This window comes from Salmo salar, chromosome 08, assembly GCF_965601325.2.
Source record: "Salmo salar chromosome 08, fSalSal1, whole genome shotgun sequence".
Taxonomy (NCBI): domain Eukaryota; kingdom Metazoa; phylum Chordata; class Actinopteri; order Salmoniformes; family Salmonidae; genus Salmo; species Salmo salar.
The window spans coordinates 41,050,131-41,071,240 of NC_138298.1; the positions used below are offsets into that span (position 1 = coordinate 41,050,131).

Below are 21,110 nucleotides of genomic sequence, written 5' to 3' on the forward strand. Positions count from 1 at the left end.
ATCACAGAAAACACATGATAACATGTTGTGGTACAGGTCTAAAGGACGACCGAGGGCAGCCACCACAACACTGTCTGCTGTCCAGTCTGACAATCACAGAAAACACATGATAACATGTTGTGGTACAGGTCTAAAGGACGACCGAGGGCAGCCACCACAACACTGTCTGCTGTCCAGTCTGACAATCACAGAAAACACATGATAACATGTTGTGGTACAGATCATTAAAGGTAGTCATTCGGCAGCAGTAATGTAACTCACCTTCAGTCAGGCCTCTGCAGAAATGCTTGGCAGGATTGTTCAGCTCAATGGTAGTGTTCTTGACGTTCTGAGGAACACGTCATCACTTGAAGTTACTCAATAAAGGATAGTGGGAGATGACACTTTTCTGTATTTTATTGAACTGATATTAAAATGATAAGAACAGACGGAAATAGTTGAGAGTTGACAGGAAAGTTAAGAGGAAAGTGTATCAAAGTAGCGGTGCTACCAGTTACAACAGGCACAACAATAGTTATGTTGAGATGATATAACTAGTTATTAGTTTAATCTGTTAAGGTAGCTACCAGTACTATATGTCTAGAAGGTAAAGTATTGTTAAGGTAGCTGCCAGTACGGTATGTCTAGAAGGTAAAGTATTGTTTAGGTAGTTACCAGTACTGTCTAGAAGGTAAAGTATTGTTAAGGTAGTTACCAGTACTGTCTAGAAGGTAAAGTATTGTTTAAGGTAATTACCAGTACTGTCTAGAAGGTAAAGTATTGTTAAGGTAGCTACCAGTATTATATGTCTAGAAGGTAAAGTTGTCACGTCCTGACCATAGTAAGATGTTATTTTCTATGGTAGAGTACGTCAGGGCGTGACAAGGGGTGTGTTTTGTTCTATGTTTTCCATATCTATGTTTAGATATAGTTTTCTATGTCTATGTTGTTGTTTTTTGGGGTGATCTCCAATTGGAGGCAGCTGGTCCTCGTTGTCTCTAATTGGAGGTCATATTTAAGTAGGGGTTTTTCTTCCTGGGTTTTGTGGGTTATTAGATTTTGAGTAGTGTTTGTTTCTCTCTGCGTCATGGTTTATTGTTTTGTCAATTCAGTTATTTATGTATTGCAAAGTTTCACGGATTGAATAAAATGTGGAACTACAACCACGCTGCACTTTGGTCTGCTCCTTTCGACAACCATGACAAACGTGTACGTATATCGGCCTTCCCTGTGGCTCAGTTGGTAGAGCATGGTGTTTGCAACGCCAGCATGGTGTGTGCAACGCCAGGGTTGTGGGTTCGATTCCCACGGGGGGCCAGTACAAAAAAAATATGCATGAAATGAAATGTATGCATTCACTACTGTAAGTCGCTCTGGATAAGAGCGTCTCTAAATGACTAAAAATGTAATGTAAATGTAAAATGTATTGTTAAGGTAGCTACCAGTACTATATGTCTAGAAGGTAAAGTATTGTTAAGGTAACTACCAGTACTGTCTGTCTAGAAGGTAAAGTATTGTTAAGGTAACTACCAGTACTGTCTGTCCAGAAGGTAAAGTATTGTTAAGGTAGCTACCAGTACTGTATGTCTAGAAGGTAAAGTATTGTTAAGGTAGCTACCAGTACTGTATGTCCAGAAGGTAAAGTATTGTTAAGGTAACTACCAGTACTGTTTGTCTAGAAGGTAAAGTATAGTTAAGGTAGCTACCAGTACTGTATGTCTAGAAGGTAAAGTATTGACACTAAATGGTACCTGCTCAGAGTTGTCAGCAGGAAGCTCCTCTGTATTATGTTGTAGAATCGTGATCTCTCTCTGGAGTCTAGCTTCCAGCCTGGAGGCAATCTGTTCCTCCTGAGTTTTGGTGGTTTCCTTGATAGACAATTACAGCCAACATTAATATAATATATTATATTAAACTAAAACTTACTGAAAGACAGGAAAGGCACATTCAACTTGAGCTTGTTAAAATTGAATAAAATAAAATGCAAAATAAAACTGAAACATGTCACTTTTTAACCCACTGCCTCACTATGTTTAATATACTGTCCAATGTCCTGGTGGCAAGAAGAAACTATACACACCAACCTCTTCACTATCTACCACACACTGGTCCAGACTATAGACACACCCACCTCTTCACTATCTACCACACACTGGTCCAGACTACAGACACACCCACCTCTACACTATCTAACACACACTGGTCCAGACTATAGACACACCCACCTCTTCAGTATCTACCACACACTGGTCCAGACTATAGACACACCCACCTCTTCAGTATCTACCACACACTGGTCCAGACTATAGACACACCCACCTCTTCACTATCTACCACACACTGGTCCAGACTATAGACACACCCACCTCTACAGTATCTAACACACACTGGTCCAGACTATAGACACACCCACCTCTTCACTATCTACCACACACTGGTCCAGACTATAGACACACCCACCTCTTCACTATCTACCACACACTGGTCCAGACTATAGACACACCCACCTCTTCACTATCTACCACACACTGGTCCAGACTATAGACACACCCACCTCTTCACTATCTACCACACACTGGTCCAGACTATAGACACACCCACCTCTTCACTATCTACCACACACTGGTCCAGACTACAGACACACCCACCTCTTCACTATCTAACACACACTGGTCCAGACTATAGACACACCCACCTCTTCACTATCTACCACACACTGGTCCAGACTATAGACACACCCACCTCTTCACTATCTACCACACACTGGTCCAGACTATAGACACACCCACCTCTTCACTATCTACCACACACTGGTCCAGACTATAGACACACCCACCTCTTCACTATCTACCACACACTGGTCCAGACTACAGACACACCCACCTCTTCACTATCTACCACACACTGGTCCAGAATATAGACACACCCACCTCTTCACTATCTACCACACACTGGTCCAGACTATAGACACACCCACCTCTTCAGTATCTCTCTCATTCTTTATGACATCATGGTTTCTGTGGTCCTGCAAGGCACACACCAGACAAACAGAAACCTGGTCTGTCTTACAGAAGACCTCCAGAGCTCTGTGGTGCAGCTGGCACAGTTTCTGCTCCAGGTTTCCAGTCACCTCCACCAGGGTGTGTCTCTGCAGAGCTGCTACGGTGTAGTGATGTCTGACATGGCTCTCACAGTAGGAGGCAGTGCAGGTCAGACAGGACTTCACAGCTTTGAGCTGTTTCTCAGTGCAGAGATCACAGGCCACATCTCCAGGTCCAGCGTAGCAGTACTTGGGAAGAGCAGGGACCTTGAACCCTGCCTGGTGGAGTTTCTCAATCACCTTCTCCAAGGCTGAGTTAGTGAGGAGGTCAGGACGTGTTCTGAATCTCTTGCTGCACTGGGGGCAGTCGTACTCTCCTGTCTGGTCAGGCTGGTTCCAGTAGGTCTCAATGCACTGTCTGCAGTAACTGTGTCCACATGGGATGGAGACTGGCTCTTTGAGAACCTCTGTACACACTGAACATCTGAAGTGGTCCTCTGTCAGTAGACTGGCTGTCAGCTCACTGTACACAATGTGGTAGAGAAATGTGGTTGCTGTTTTAAAGACTATTATACAGGATCGAACCAACTAGATTTACAGGAATGTGGTTGCTGTTTTAAAGACTATTATACAGGAGCTAACCTACAAGATTTACAGGAATATAGAAGCTGTTTTAAAGACTCACTATTATACAGGGGCTAACCTACAAGATTTACAGGAATGTGGAAGCTAATTTTCACTTACCGGTCATCTTTTCCAAACATAATGGGCCTGTCCATGGACCAATCACTCTTCATGGACAGACACGGTGACCACACCCTCTCCTGATTACAACTGTGGAAAGATCAAGGAGGGTTTTGTCATTGTGTGAATATGCAGGATATAATACCTATCCATCTTTCATGTTGACTGTTTGTATATTTCTAAATGGACAGAAACATAAATATTTGCATATTTCTAAATGGAAAGAAACACAAATAAAACTCAGCAAAAAAAGAAACGTCCCTTTTTCAGGACCCTGTCTTTCAAAGATAATTCGTAAAAATCCAAATAACTTCACAGATCTTCACTGTAAAGGGTTTTAACACTGTTTCCCATGCTTGTTCAATGAACCATAAACAATTAATGAACATACACATGTGGAACGGTCGTTAAGACACTAACAGCTTACAGACGGCAGGCAATTAAGGTCACAGTTATGAAAACTTAGGACACTAAAGAGGCCTTTCTACTGACTCTGAACAACACCAAAATAAATATGCCCAGGGTCCCTGCTCATCTGCATGAACGTGCCTTAGGCATGCTGCAAGGAGGCATGAGGACTGCAGATGTGGCCAGGGCAATAAATTGCAATGTCCGTACTGTGAGACGCCTAAGACAGCGCTACAGGGAGACAGGACAGACAGCTGATCATCCTCGCAGTGGCAGACCACGTGTAACAACACCTGCACAGGATCGGTACATCCGAAAATCACACCTGCAGGACAGATACAGGATGGCAACAACAACAACTGCCCGAGTTACACCAGGAACACACAATCCCTCCATCAGTGCTCAGACTGTCCGCAATAGGCTGAGAGAGGCTGGACTGAGGGCTTGTAGGCCTGTTGTAAGGCAGGTCCTCACCAGACATCACTGGCAACAACGTCGCCTACGGGCACAAACCCACCATCGCTGTACCAGACAGGACCTGCAAAAAGTGCTCTTCACTGACGAGTCGCAGTTTTGTCTCACCAGGGGTGATGGTCGGATTCGCGTTTATCGTCTAAGGAATGAGCTTTACACCGAGGCCTGTACTCTGGAGCGGGATGGATTTGAAGGTGGAGGTGTCATGATCTTGGGCGGTGTGTCACAGCATCGTCGGACTGAGCTTGGTGTCATTGCAGGCAATCTCAATGCTGTGCGTTACAGGGAAGACATCCTCCTCCCTCATGTGGTACCCTTCCTGCAGGCTCATCCTGACATGACCCTCCAACATGACAATGTCATCAGCCATACTGCTCGTTCCGTGTGTGATTTCCTGCAAGACAGTAATGTCAGTGTTCTGCAATGGCCAGCGAAGAGCCCGGATCTCAATCCCATTGAGCACATCTGGGACCTGTTGGATCAGAGGGTGAGGGCTAGGTCCATTCCCTCCAGAATTGTCCAGGAACTTGCAGGTGCCTTGGTGGAAGAGTGGGGTAACATCTCACAGCAAGAACTGGCAAATCTGGTGCAGTCCATGAGGAGGAGATGTACTGCGGTACTTAATGCAGCTGGTGGCCACACCAGATACTGACTGTTACTTTTGATTTTGACCCCCCCCACCCCCCTTTGTTCAGGGACACACTATTCCATTTCTGTTAGTCACATGTCTGTGGAACTTGTTCAATTTATGTCTCAGTTGTTGAATCTTGTTATGTTCATACAACTACTTACACATGTTAATATTGCTGAAAATAAACACAGTTGACAGTGAGAGGATGTTTTTTTTGCTGAGTTTATGTTGATATTTTTAAATGGACAGAAACATAAATATTTGTATATTTATAGAAGGTAAAGTATTGTTAACGTAGCTACCAGTACTGTCTGTCTAGAAGGTAAAGTATTTTTAAGGTAGCTACCAGTACTGTCTGTCTAGAAGGTAAAGTATTTTTAAGGTAGCTACCAGTACTGTATCCCGAGAAGGATTTTGTTTATGAATGATAAATGTTGTTCTTTCTTTCATTTTGAACCCCAATTACTTATTCATCATTGTTTGTAGAACACTAATCTTCTATCGGCTGTTATTTCTATGTCAGGTTCTTCACTTACCTGGCACCTTTTCCAAACATAATGGGCCTGTCCATGGACCAATCACTCTTCATGGACAGACACGGTGACCCCACCCTCTCCTGTTTACCACTGTGGAAAGATCAAGGAGGGTTTTGTCATTGTGTGAATATGCAGAATGTAATACCTATCCATCTTTCATGTTGACTGTTTGTATATTTCTAAATGGACAGAAACACAAATATTTGGATATTTCTATATGATCGATCCATAAATAATACAGAATACAGAACTACTTGCGCTTTTGAGAATGATTTCACATGATGCCTAAATACTTATAACCACTAGGCTGATAAATAAACCAATTTTTCCTTGGATTATTGAATTACTTACATCATGTGACTTCAAGTTATCCATTTGGAGAGCAACATCGCAATGTTAAAAAATATGTCTAATTTGGGCAATTGAAGGAATCTAGGGCTTATGCTAATATACCTTTCAAACATTGTACGCAAAATTAATCGGTAAGTGGCTTGATGCCTACTGTGCCCAAGCTATTTGGTGTTGTTAAACGGGAGTGATGTATAACGGTAATATTGTCAAAATTCTGCTTTTAACAACCATCAGAATTGGTTAAAAAAAGGTTATTCATGGAAACATATTAGACAATAATTAAGAGTAGGCAAAGTTATCGTGTCAGGAGAAAATTATATCAAACATTTGATGTCCAGTCACATTCATTGTGGTTGTCTAAAGTGTGCTGTAGAGTTCACAGTTGGCGATGCCTCATCCTGATTGGTTATTCCTCATCATTTGCAACAATGTCAATAAGTGTCATCACCATCTTTCCTTTGCAGTACCTCAAACTGTTGTGATTATCAGCTGAGATAAACTTATATTAGTTAATTTTACTCCTGGCTCAGAGCTTGTCTGAGCAGTGTCTTAACATCATCCTAAAACCTAGTTATTTTTAGTCTTAAAACAGGTTTTAACATGATTCCTGACAGGATCTAAATTTTTAAAGGGAGAATCTGTAGTTCAAACAACAAGAAAGCTGACACAGTTTTTGGACGAACAATTTAGGGATGGGGTTGAAGAAATATGGACTGGACTGACCATCCATGACATCAAAATGAAAGTTAACCATATTATGAAGCTACACAATGTTTGTTGACGATTCAGTTGTTAACAAACATTGGAGTAAAACAAGCTTATATTTTGGTTTCTGATGGAGTAGACAGTTGAACTGAGCTCATGAAGCATTTACAAGCTATTCCAGTCCACATCACTAGTAATATAGTCCTATTCCAGTCCACATCACTAGTAATATAGTCCTATTCCAGTCCACATCACTAGTAATATAGTCCTATTCCAGTCCACATCACTAGTAATATAGTCCTATTCCAGTCCACATCACTAGTAATATAGTCCTATTCCAGTCCACACCACGAGCAATATAGTCCTATTCCAGTCCAAACCACAAGCAATATAGTCCTATTCCAGTCCACACCACGAGCAATATAGTCCTATTCCAGTCCACATCACTAGTAATATAATCCTATTCCAGTCCACATCACTAGTAACATAGTCCTATTCCAGTCCACATCACTAGTAATATAGTCCTATTCCAGTCCACATCACTAGTAACATAGTCCTATTCCAGTCCACATCACTAGTAATATAGTCCTATTCCAGTCCACATCACTAGTAATATAGTCCTATTCCAGTCCACATCACTAGTAATATAGTCCTATTCCAGTCCACATCACTAGTAATATAGGTCTATTCCAGTCCACATCACTAGTAATATAGTCCTATTCCAGTCCACACCACGAGCAATATAGTCCTATTCCAGTCCACACCACGAGCAATATAGTCCTATTCCAGTCCACACCACGAGCAATATAGTCCTATTCCAGTCCACACCACGAGCAATATAGTCCTATTCCAGTCCACATCACTAGTAATATAATCCTATTCCAGTCCACATCACTAGTAATATAGTCCTATTCCAGTCCACATCACTAGTAATATAGTCCTATTCCAGTCCACATCACTAGTAATATAGTCCTATTCCAGTCCACATCACTAGTAATATAGTCCTATTCCAGTCCACATCACTAGTAATATAGTCCTATTCCAGTCCACATCACTAGTAATATAGTCCTATTCCAGTCCACATCACTAGTAATATAGTCCTATTCCAGTCCACATCACTAGTAATATAGTCCTATTCCAGTCCACATCACTAGTAAAATAGTCCTATTCCAGTCCACATCACTAGTAATATAGGTCTATTCCAGTCCACATCACTAGTAATATAGTCCTATTCCAGTCAATATCACTAGTAATATAGTCCTATTCCAGTCCACATCACTTGTAATATCAAATTCAAATCAAATCAAATATAGTCCTATTCCAGTCCACATCACTAGTAACATAGTCCTATTCCAGTCCACATCACTAGTAATATAGTCCTATTCCAGTCCACATCACTAGTAATATAGTGCTATTCCAGTCCACATCACTAGTAATATAGTCCTATTCCAGTCCACATCACTAGTAATATAGTCCTATTCCAGTCCACATCACTAGTAATATAGTCCTATTCCAGTCCACACCACGAGCAATATAGTCCTATTCCAGTCCACACCACAAGCAATATAGTCCTATTCCAGTCCACACCACGAGCAATATAGTCCTATTCCAGTCCACATCACTAGTAATATAATCCTATTCCAGTCCACATCACTAGTAACATAGTCCTATTCCAGTCCACATCACTAGTAATATAGTCCTATTCCAGTCCACATCACTAGTAATATAGTCCTATTCCAGTCCACATCACTAGTAATATAGTCCTATTCCAGTCCACATCACTAGTAATATAGTCCTATTCCAGTCCACATCACTAGTAATATAGTCCTATTCCAGTCCACATCACTAGTAATATAGTCCTATTCCAGTCCACATCACTAGTAATATAGTCCTATTCCAGTCCACATCACTAGTAATATAGTCCTATTCCAGTCCACATCACTAGTAATATAGGTCTATTCCAGTCCACATCACTAGTAATATAGTCCTATTCCAGTCCACACCACGAGCAATATAGTCCTATTCCAGTCCACACCACGAGCAATATAGTCCTATTCCAGTCCACACCACGAGCAATATAGTCCTATTCCAGTCCACACCACGAGCAATATAGTCCTATTCCAGTCCACATCACTAGTAATATAATCCTATTCCAGTCCACATCACTAGTAATATAGTCCTATTCCAGTCCACATCACTAGTAATATAGTCCTATTCCAGTCCACATCACTAGTAATATAGTCCTATTCCAGTCCACATCACTAGTAATATAGTCCTATTCCAGTCCACATCACTAGTAATATAGTCCTATTCCAGTCCACATCACTAGTAATATAGTCCTATTCCAGTCCACATCACTAGTAATATAGGTCTATTCCAGTCCACATCACTAGTAATATAGTCCTATTCCAGTCAATATCACTAGTAATATAGTCCTATTCCAGTCCACATCACTTGTAATATCAAATTCAAATCAAATCAAATATAGTCCTATTCCAGTCCACATCACTAGTAATATAGTCCTATTCCATTCCACATCACTAGTAATATAGTCCTATTCCAGTCCACATCACTAGTAGTATAGTCCTATTCCAGTTCACATCATGTCACGTCCTGGCCAGTATATAAGGTTAATTGTTTTGTAGTTTGGTCAGGGCGTGGCAGGGGGTATTTGTTTTATGTGGTTCGGGGTGGTGTGTTTGTGTAAAGGGTGTTTGATTTAGTATTTCCGGGTTTTGGTTTATGTTTAGTTAATTCTATGGTTAGTCTAGTGTGTGTGTTTCTATGTTTGGTTGATCGGGGTTGGGACTCTCAGTTGAAGGCAGGTGTTGTCTATCTGCCTTTGATTGAGAGTCCCATATATTAGGGTGTGTTTGTATGTGTTATTGGTGGGTGATTGTTCTGTGTTGAGCCTATGCTAGCCAGACTGTTTGTAGTTGTTCGTTCGTTCTTTTTGTTTTGTGATTTTGTACGTTCATTTTTTGAAGTTAATAAATTCTCAAGATGAGCATACACGTACCTGCTGCGTATTGGTCCTCCTTCACCGACGACAACCGTGACACATCACTAGTAGTATAGTCCTATTCCAGTCCACACCACGAGTAATATAGTCCTAATCCAGTCCACAATACTAGTAATATAGTCCTATTCCAGTCCACATCACTAGTAATATAGTCCTATTCCAGTCCACATCACTAGCAATATAGTCCTATTCCAGTCCACACCACGAGCAATATAGTCCTATTCCAGTCCACACCACGAGCAATATAGTCCTATTCCAGTCCACACCACGAGCAATATAGTCCTATTCCAGTCCACACCACGAGCAATATAGTCCTATTCCAGTCAACATCACTAGTAATATAATCCTATTCCAGTCCACATCACTAGTAATATAGTCCTATTCCAGTCCACATCACTAGTAATATAGTCCTATTCCAGTCCACATCACTAGTAATATAGTCCTATTCCAGTCCACATCACTAGTAATATAGTCCTATTCCAGTCCACATCACTAGTAATATAGGTCTATTCCAGTCCATATCACTAGTAATATAGTCCTATTCCAGTCAATATCACTAGTAATATAGTCCTATTCCAGTCCACATTACTAGTAATATAGTCCTATTCCAGTCCACATCACTAGTAATATAGTCCTATTCCAGTCCACATCACTAGTAATATAGTCCTATTCCAGTCCACATCACTAGTAATATAGTCCTATTCCATTCCACATCACTAGTAATATAGTCCTATTCCAGTCCACATCACTAGTAGTATTGTCCTATTCAAGTTCACATCACTAGTAGTATAGTCCTATTCCAGTCCACACCACGAGTAATATAGTCCTATTCCAGTCCACAATACTAGTAATATAGTCCTATTCCAGTCCACATCACTAGCAATATAGTCCTATTCCAGTCCACATCACTAGTAATATAGTCCTATTCTATTCCACATCACTAGTAATATAGTCCTATTCCAGTCCACATCACTTCTAGTATAGTCCTATTCCAGTCCACATCACTAGTAGTATAGGTCTATTCCAGTCCACATCACTAGTAATATAGTCCTATTCCAGTCAATATCACTAGTAATATAGTCCTATTCCAGTCCACATCACTAGTAATATAGTCCTATTCCAGTCCACATCACTAGTAATATAGTCCTATTCCAGTCCACATCACTAGTAATATAGGTCTATTCCAGTCCACATCACTAGTAATATAGTCCTATTCCAGTCAATATCACTAGTAATATAGTCCTATTCCAGTCCACATCACTAGTAATATAGTCCTATTCCAGTCCACATCACTAGTAATATAGTCCTATTCCAGTCCACATCACTAGTAATATAGTCCTATTCCATTCCACATACTAGTAATATAGTCCTATTCCAGTCCACATCACTAGTAATATAGTCCTATTCCAGTCCACATCACTAGTAATATAGTCCTATTCCAGTCCACATCACTAGTAATATAGTCCTATTCCATTCCACATCACTAGTAATATAGTCCTATTCCAGTCCACATCACTAGTAGTATAGTCCTATTCCAGTCCACATCACTAGTAGTATAGTCCTATTCCAGTCCACACCACGAGTAATATAGTCCTATTCCAGTCCACAATACTAGTAATATTGTCCTATTCCAGTCCACATCACTAGTAATATAGTCCTATTCCATTCCACATCACTAGTAATATAGTCCTATTCCAGTCCATATCACTAGTAGTATAGTCCTATTCCAGTCCACATCACTAGTAATATAGTCCTATTCCAGTCCACACCACTAGTAATATAGTCCTATTCCAGTCCACATTACTAGTAATATAGTCCTATTCCAGTCCACATCACTAGTAATATAGTCCTATTCCAGTCCACATCACTAGTAATATAGTCCTATTCCAGTCCACATCACTAGTAATATAGTCCTATTCCAGTCCACATCACTAGTAATATAGTCCTATTCCAGTCCACATCACCAGTAATATAGGTCTATTCCAGTCCACATCACTAGTAATATAGTCCTATTCCAGTCCACATCACTAGTAATATAGTCCTATTCCAGTCCACATCACTAGTAATATAGTCCTATTCCAGTCAATATCACTAGTAATATAGTCCTATTCCAGTCAATATCACTAGTAATATAGTCCTATTCCAGTCCACATTACTATTAATATAGTCCTATTCCAGTCCACATCACTAGTAATATAGTCCTATTCCAGTCCACATCACTAGTAATATAGTCCTATTCCAGTCCACATCACTAGTAATATAGGTCTATTCCAGTCCACATCACTAGTAATATAGTCCTATTCCAGTCCACATCACTAGTAATATAGGTCTATTCCAGTCCACATCACTAGTAATATAGGTACATTCCAGTCCACATCACTAGTAATATAGTCCTATTCCAGTCCATATCACTAGTAATATAGTCCTATTCCAGTCCATATCACTAGTAATATAGTCCTATTCCAGTCCACATCACTAGTAATATAGTCCTATTCCAGTCCACATCACTAGTAATATAGGTCTATTCCAGTCCACATCACTAGTAATATAGGTCTATTCCAGTCCACATCACTAGTAATATAGTCCTATTCCAGTCCACATCACTAGTAATATAGGCCTATTTGTTTAACATGTTTTGTTACTACATGATTCCACGTGTTATTTTATGTTCATATCTTCACTATTATTCTACAATGTAGAAATTAATACAAAATAAAGAAAAACCCTTGAATGAGTAGGTGTGTCCAAACTTTTGACTGGTACTGTACCTGAGATCACCATTTGTAAATCCGATTGGTCGATACATGGAATGGTCACTTCTCAAGGAGAGTTGGCTTGGAGCAGGAGATGCTGCTCCCAAAAGCCTTTCAGACACAGAGAATAGTGTTCAGGTCAATATTAAAATCATTCCAGTAAATTACATTACACAGTATAACCAGTAGGACATAGGTCTGTAGACTAACTAATAACAGTTAGAGATTATATGTCTGCAGACCAACTAATAACAGTTAGAGAGATGATGGAACAATGTAGCTAAATCATGATGTGGTTTCAAGTTATTTTAACCCTTAATTACCTAACATGAGCTATTCCAAACTGAATTAAATGACAGTAGTGTCTATATTTTTGCAACTTCTGCACAAAACCGATTTGGGGAAGCAGGAGAGGTCTTCAGCTCCTTATCCTTTTTGACAGTGTTGATTTAGCATATGGGCTCATTAGCCGACTTCAAAAAGTAATATATCACTATTCCAGTCCCTATCACTAGTAATATAGTCCTATTCCAGTCCATATCACTAGTAATATAGTCCTATTCCAGTCCACATCACTAGTAATATAGTCCTATTCCAGTCCACATCACTAGTAATATAGTCCTATTCCAGTCCACATTACTAGTAATATAGTCCTATTCCAGTCCACATCACTAGTAATATAATTCTATTCCAGTCCACATCACTAGTAATATAGTCCTATTCCAGTCCACATCACTAGTAATATAGTCCTATTGCAGTCCACATCACTAGTAATATAGTCCTATTGCAGTCCACATCACTAGTAATATAGTCCTATTGCAGTCCACATCACTAGTAATATAGTCCTATTCCAGTCCACATCACTAGTAATATAATCCTATTCCAGTCCACATCACTAGTAATATAGTCCTATTCCAGTCCACATCACTAGTAATATAGTCCTATTCCAGTCCACATCACTAGTAATATAGGTCTATTCCAGTCCACATCACTAGTAATATAGTCCTATTCCAGTCCACATCACTAGTAATATAGGTCTATTCCAGTCCACATCACGAGTAATATAGTCCTATTCCAGTCCACATCACTAGTAATATAGTCCTATTCCATTCCACATCACTAGTAATATAGTCCTATTCCAGTCCATATCACTAGTAGTATAGTCCTATTCCAGTCCACATCACTAGTAGTATAGTCCTATTCCAGTCCACATCACTAGTAATATAGTCCTATTCCAGTCCACATCACTAGTAATATAGTCCTATTCCAGTCCACATCACTAGTAATATAGTCCTATTCCAGTCCACATCACTACTAATATAGTCCTATTCCAGTCCACATCACTAGCAATATAGTCCTATTCCAGTCCACATCACTAGCAATATAGTCCTATTCCAGTCCACATCACTAGCAATATAGTCCTATTCCAGTCCACATCACTAGTAATATAGTCCTATTCCAGTCCATATCACTAGTAATATAGTCCTATTCCAGTCCATATCACTAGTAATATAGTCCTATTCCAGTCCATATCACTAGTAATATAGTCCTATTCCAGTCCATATCACTAGTAATATAGTCCTATTCCAGTCCACATCACTAGTAATATAGGTCTATTCCAGTCCACATCACTAGTAATATAGTCCTATTCCAGTCCACATCACTAGTAATATAGTCCTATTCCAGTCCACATCACTAGTAATATAGGTCTATTCCAGTCCACATCACTAGTAATATAGGTCTATTCCAGTCCACATCACTAGTAATATAGTCCTATTCCAGTCCACATCACTAGTAATATAGTCCTATTCCAGTCCACATCACTAGTTATATAGGTCTATTCCAGTCCACATCACTAGTAATATAGGTCTATTCCAGTCCACATCACTAGTAATATAGTCCTATTCCAGTCCACATCACTAGTAATATAGTCCTATTCCAGTCCACATCACTAGTAATATAGGCCTATTTGTTTAACATGTTTTGTTACTACATGATTCCACGTGTTATTTTATGTTCATATCTTCACTATTATTCTACAATGTAGAAATTAATACAAAATAAAGAAAAATCCTTGAATGAGTAGGTGTGTCCAAACTTTTGACTGGTACTGTACCTGAGATCACCATTTGTAAATCCGATTGGTCGATACATGGAATGGTCACTTCTCAAGGAGAGTTGGCTTGGAGCAGGAGATGCTGCTCCCAATAGCCTTTCAGACACAGAGTATAGTATTCAGGTAAATATTAAAATCATTCCAGTAAATTACATTACACAGTATAACCAGTAGGACATAGGTCTGTAGACTAACCAATAACAGTTAGAGATGATATGTCTGCAGACCAACTAATAACAGTTAGAGAGATGATGGAACAATGTGGCTAAATCATGATGTGGTTTCAAGTTATTTTAACCCTTAATTACCTAACATGAGCTATTCCAAACTGAATTAAATGACAGTAGTGTCTATATTTTTGCAACTTCTGCACAAAACCGATTTGGGGAAGCAGGAGAGGTCTTCAGCTCCTTATCCTTTTTGACAGTGTTGATTTAGCATATGGGCTCATTAGCCTACTTCAAAAAGTAATATATGACTATTCCAGTCCCTATCACTAGTAATATAGTCCTATTCCAGTCCACATCACTAGTAATATAGTCCTATCCCAGTCCACATCACTAGTAATATAGTCCTATTCCAGTCCATATCACTAGCAATATAGTCCTATTCCAGTCCACATCACTAGTAATATAGTCCTATTCCAGTCCATATCCCTAGCAATATAGTCCTATTCCAGTCCACATCACTAGTAATATAGGTCTATTCCAGTCCACATCACTAGTAATATAGGTCTATTCCAGTCCACATCACTAGTAATATATGACTATTCCAGTCCATATCACTAGTAATATAGTCCTATTCCAGTCCATATCACTAGTAATATAGTCCTATTCCAGTCCATATCACTAGTAATATAGTCCTATTCCAGTCCATATCCCTAGCAATATAGTCCTATTCCAGTCCATATCACTAGTAATATAGTCCTATTCCAGTCCATATCACTAGTAATATAGTCCTATTACAGGCCTAGCTAGCAAACCTATACTTGAATCCCCTTAAAATTGTCAAAGACTCCAGCCACCCTAGTCATAGACTGTTCTCTCTGCTACCACACGGCAAGCGGTACCGGAGCGCCAAGTCTGGGTCCAAGAGGCTTTTAAACAGCTTCTACCCCCAAGCCATAAGACTCCTGAAGAGCTAATCAAAATGGCTACGCAGACTATCTGCACCCCCCACACTGCTGCTACTCTCTGTTATTATCTGCATGTACATAATTACCTCAATTACCTCGACACCAGTGCCCCAACACTACTACAACCCATTAACCAGGTAGATATATACCTACTACCAACCTGTCTCGTAGTATATTGACCCTTCTACAACCCATAAACCAGGTAGACATATACATACAAATTAGCTTTTCTGAACAAAATAAGTTGACAAAATTTATGAAAAGTGTTGCGACAGTTGAGCCAATTTTCTAGTCTGAACTCATCCACTCAGGGGCTGAGCTCGCTGTGCATCAACGCCACTGAAAAGGGGTGTATTCAGTAGTGCACACAGTACCAACAGAAAAACGTTTTGCAAAGAAAACAAGAGTTTCTATTGGTCGAATACAGGTAGGTCCCTCTCGTTAGCTCGTGTGTAGATGTATTTCACTTATACTTCCATGTATATAAAAAAAAACGTTTTGGACCGCAGTAAGCATGTGAAATAGCGTCGACTCTTGGCTACTGGTGGCATTTCTATAGGCAACGTTTGGCTACTGAACGGGACAGTGTTGCAGTAATCACCAGCAGGTGTGCTACAACGGTACCTGCCAGGGGTGTATGAATTAGAACACACCGTAGAAAAACGTTTTGCAACAAACGACAGTTTCCCAATGGACATATTCATGTAAATCCCTTCCCGTTTGCTTGTTTGGTTCCTAATGAATACACCCAGCTGTGTCACACCTCGAGCTGTTTTATAATTATTGGAACAGCTGCACTTGAAATGGACACATTTCACAGACATTATGAAATAAACTAACAATACAGATAAGCCTAATGTCAGAGTAATTTACCTGTCTTCCTCCATATTTTCTTCACTCTCCCCAGGCCGTCAGGAGATTTCCATCGGTTCCTCAGAAATGACGGCGGATGAAAGTCCAAGGCAGTTTACTGTTGCTCAACATATTTCACAGAAAGACATAGATTGTTCTCCTATTGTGGAAAAACAGAAGTCAGCGATTTAAATAAAATAATATAAAATAGTAGGAATCCTACGATGTTGTTGACGTTCAGATATGGCCTCCTAAATGTAGAAAACATGGAATCGATAGGATACATGACTAAAGGATACTAAAGGCCTAACATTACATGATTTCACACACTAAGGGGCAGTTAATAAATAACAAAACTAATTTGTTCTCTGTAATTGCCAGTATATTAGGCTTTTATTGTATGCAAACCATTGCCTAAATATGTGGCCTATAGCTGTGTTTATTTCTAAAACCATGCGTTGGCTTCCCATCCGCAGATTAGATAGTAACCTAAACTCGGCTACAGTGGTTTACTGAAATGTAGACTAGTTAAATGCCTACAGCTTTTGTGGGTTACAAGCTATATTTAATGTTATAACTTTAAGAATATGACAGCCTTTATACAACTTTACATTAATTATCTTGATTCAATATAGTCCGCAGCCCATGGCCTCGCTCAGACTTTTGTTTCCAACGTTACGTCGTTATAACATGTCCATAGAAATAAACCTGCACTGAGTTCTGTCGAAATTATTATACTCATGTAAACCAATTTTTCTCTAGACCTGTAATAAACCACGATATTTGTTATCTTAAATTAAAACAAAAATGTTAGCTACCTTCATGATCCAGTTGTCTACAAATGGCGGCCTCATAGGTGCTTTTTACTTTAACTTTCAATATGTATTAGGTAACTCACAGGTTGCGGTCCAAACAGGTAAAAGACGCACCCTTTTCTTCTTCTTCTTTGGTATAATGGCGTTCGCAACAATGATATGTGCATTCCGCCACCAACTGTACAGGTCGATAAGAAGGATCCAAAAAGGAAAACAATGTGGTGTAAAAAAATAATATATATATATATATATATATATATATACACTGCTCAAAAAAATTAAGGGAACACTAAAATAACACATCCTAGATCTGAATGAATGAAATAATCTTATTAAATACTTTTTTCTTTACATAGTTGAATGTGCTGACAACAAAATCACACAAAAATAATCAATGGAAATCCAATTTATCAACTCATGGAGGTCTGGATTTGGAGTCACACTCAAAATTAAAGTGGAAAACCACACTACAGGCGGATCCAACTTTGATGTAATGTTCTTAAAACAAGTCAAAATGAGGCTCAGTAGTGTTTGTGGCCTCCACGTGCCTGTATGACCTCCCTACAATGCCTGGGCATGCTCCTGATGAGGTGGCAGATGGTCTCCTGAGGGATCTCCTCCCAGACCTGGACTAAAGCATCCGCCAACTCCTGGACAGTCTGTGGTGCAACGTGGCGTTGGTGGATGGAGCGAGACATGATGTCCCAGATGTGCTCAATTGGATTCAGGTCTGGGGAACGGGCGGGCCAGTCCATAGCATCAATGCCTTCCTCTTGCAGGAACTGCTGACACACTCCAGCCACATGAGGTCTAGCATTGTCTTGCATTAGGAGGAACCCAGGGCCAACCACACCAGCATATGGTCTCACAAGGGGTCTGAGGATCTCATCTCGGTACCTAATGGCAGTCAGGCTACCTCTGGCGAGTACATGGAGGGCTGTGCGGCCCCCCCAAAGAAATGCCACCCCACACCATGACTGACCCACCGCCAAACCGGTCATGCTGGAGGATGTTGCAGGCAGCAGAACGTTTTCCACGGCGTCTCCAGACTGTCACGTCTGTCACATGTGCTCAGTGTGAACCTGCTTTCATCTGTGAAGAGCACAGGGAGCCAGTGGCGAATTTGCCAATCTTGGTGTTCTCTGGCAAATGCCAAACGTCCTGCACGGTGTTGGGCTGTAAGCACAACCCCCACCTGTGGACGTCGGGCCCTCATACCACCCTCATGGAGTCTGTTTCTGACCGTTTGAGCAGACACATGCACATTTGTGGCCTGCTGGAGGTCATTTTGCAGGGCTCTGCCAGTGCTGCTCCTGCTCCTCCTTGCACAAAGGCGGAGGTAGCGGTCCTGCTGCTGGGTTGTTGCCCTCCTACGGCCTCCTCCACGTCTCCTGATGTACTGGCCTGTCTCCTGGTAGCGCCTCCATGCTCTGGACACTACGCTAACAGACACAGCAAACCTTCGTGCCACAGCTCGCATTGATGTGCCATCTTGGATGAGCTGCACTACCTGAGCCACTTGTGTGGGTTGTAGACTCCGTCTCATTCTACCACTAGAGTGAAAGCACCGCCAGCATTCAAAAGTGACCAAAACATCAGCCAGGAAGCATAGGAACTGAGAAGTTGTCTGTGGTTACCACCTGCAGAACCACTCCTTTATTGGGGGTGTCTTGCTAATTGCCTATAATTTCCACATGTTGTCTATTCCATTTGCACAACAGCATGTGAAATTTATTGGTAATCAGTGTTGCTTCCTAAGTGGACAGTTTGATTTCACAGAAGTGTGATTGACTTGGAGTTACATTGTGTTGTTTAAGTGTTCCCTTTATTTTTTTGAGCAGTATATATACAAACTATCAGTAACGAAATGTTAATTAAACTAAATCAGCCTGTTTTTCTGTTTTAATCAGGTCCCTAAACAGGCTCAGAAGGATCCTGTGATGGAGGGACATTTCCAGGAGACAGTAGTCCTTGCAGTGCTTCTTGGAGGCCCAAAAACTTCTCGGCTTCTTCGACTTATTGGACACTTGGTGCAGTACAACTAATAACTGTGGCTAGAAGCACAAGCATTTCGCTACACCTGCATTAACATCTGCTAACCATGTGTATGTGACCAATAACATTTGATTTGATTTATAAATGCTACAAAATCCACCTTCTTCACAGTAAGTGTATCCAGATCACTTGATTGGTGTATAACATTTTCAACTGGTTGCAGTGCATCCACCACAATGTCTTCCTCAGAACTGTGGCCTCTTCCATGCTCTTCACCACCTCCACATAGGAGATTTGCTGTACATCCCTGATCCTTGACACCTCAACCTCTTTCCCCCCTAACAGGTCACTCAGGGAATTTGGAAAATATGACCCCCACCACAGTTGCAACATTTTACATTCAGACTCTTCAATAACATAATCCTTCCATCTGCAAACACTTGACACGTGGCAAAACTTTTTACAAATCTTGAATTGCATCAGAGGGTGGGGGAGAGAAGGGGGAGGAGGGTGGGGGAGAGAAGGTGAGGAGGGTGGGGGAGAGAAGGGGGAGGAGGGTGGGGGAGAGGGGACATGAATAGGGGGCCTTGTCTTCATCTCTCTCGCTACCTCTCTAGCCCTTCCGCTCTTACAGCATTTCTTCTTTATATCCCAACTTTAGAACATGAATAATACAGATCCACATAGCTCCTTTTCCGCCGTTCTCCATACGGGTCAATCAACGTGCATGAACTACTCCTGTAATGTTTAGCCTAAGATATTGATTATCAATGTCCAACCGGACACCAGAAATAACACATTCTACCAGTGCCCTGCTCTGAAAAATCAAAGCTGTTCACTTCATGCATTGAACCTATCATGACATATGATGAGTTGCAGGGCAATGGGTGAGGGAAGAAAAATGTAATTCATTTCATTTTTTGTATTTATTATTATCAACAAATCAATTGAAAAAGTATATGGGGGAATACAAGTATATATAAAGAATATATAAAGGACAGTTGGGGGTACAATATCACATTCAGTCTTGGGGAGCAACGGATTACATGTAATCTGTTACATGTAAGGGATGACAACAAAAAACGGTAACTGTAATCCATTACGTTACCAGCATAAATAATGTAATCAGATGTACAGAAAAACTAGATGATTATTTTGAGGATTAATTTTAAATTCAGAAAGGAAGTTTGCGAGAAAAAAAAATGTTTGACATTCAAATCAGCATTGAAAAAAGGCGCAAGTGTAACGTTCGTCGCCTGGTGACGAGGAAGCGGACCAAAACGCAGCTGGGAGCGAACACATGTTTATTCACACACTGGAATTAAACATGTACACAAAAATCAAGAAAAATGCAGATACGTTACGTGCTCAAACAAAGAGACAACACCCCACAAACAGCGTGGGGAAAACAGCAACTTAAATGTGATCCCAATCAGAGACAATTAGCGACAGCTGTCTCTGATTGGGAATCGACAGAACCCAACATAGAAATAACCCACCTAGAGCCTACACAAGGCTAAAACGTAAACCAAACACAAACCAATGAAAAATACC

The 21,110-nt window shown here is 40.5% G+C and overlaps 1 protein-coding gene across 1 annotated transcript; it reads right to left on the reverse strand.

Moving 5' to 3' along the window:
• Positions 1-38: 38 nt before the first annotated feature.
• Positions 39-17,652, reverse strand: LOC106596098 (uncharacterized). Its single transcript, XM_082978292.1, has 10 exons — positions 17,565-17,652; positions 16,768-16,906; positions 14,760-14,855; positions 12,659-12,754; positions 5,813-5,902; positions 3,764-3,853; positions 2,957-3,542; positions 1,731-1,847; positions 262-328; positions 39-178 (listed from the first exon to the last, which is right to left on the reverse strand). The coding sequence occupies exons 2-10, from the start codon at positions 16,779-16,781 to the stop codon at positions 39-41; spliced, it is 1,296 nt and encodes a 431-aa protein (XP_082834418.1). The 5' UTR covers positions 16,782-16,906; positions 17,565-17,652.
• Between the last annotated feature and the right edge of the window lie 3,458 nt (positions 17,653-21,110).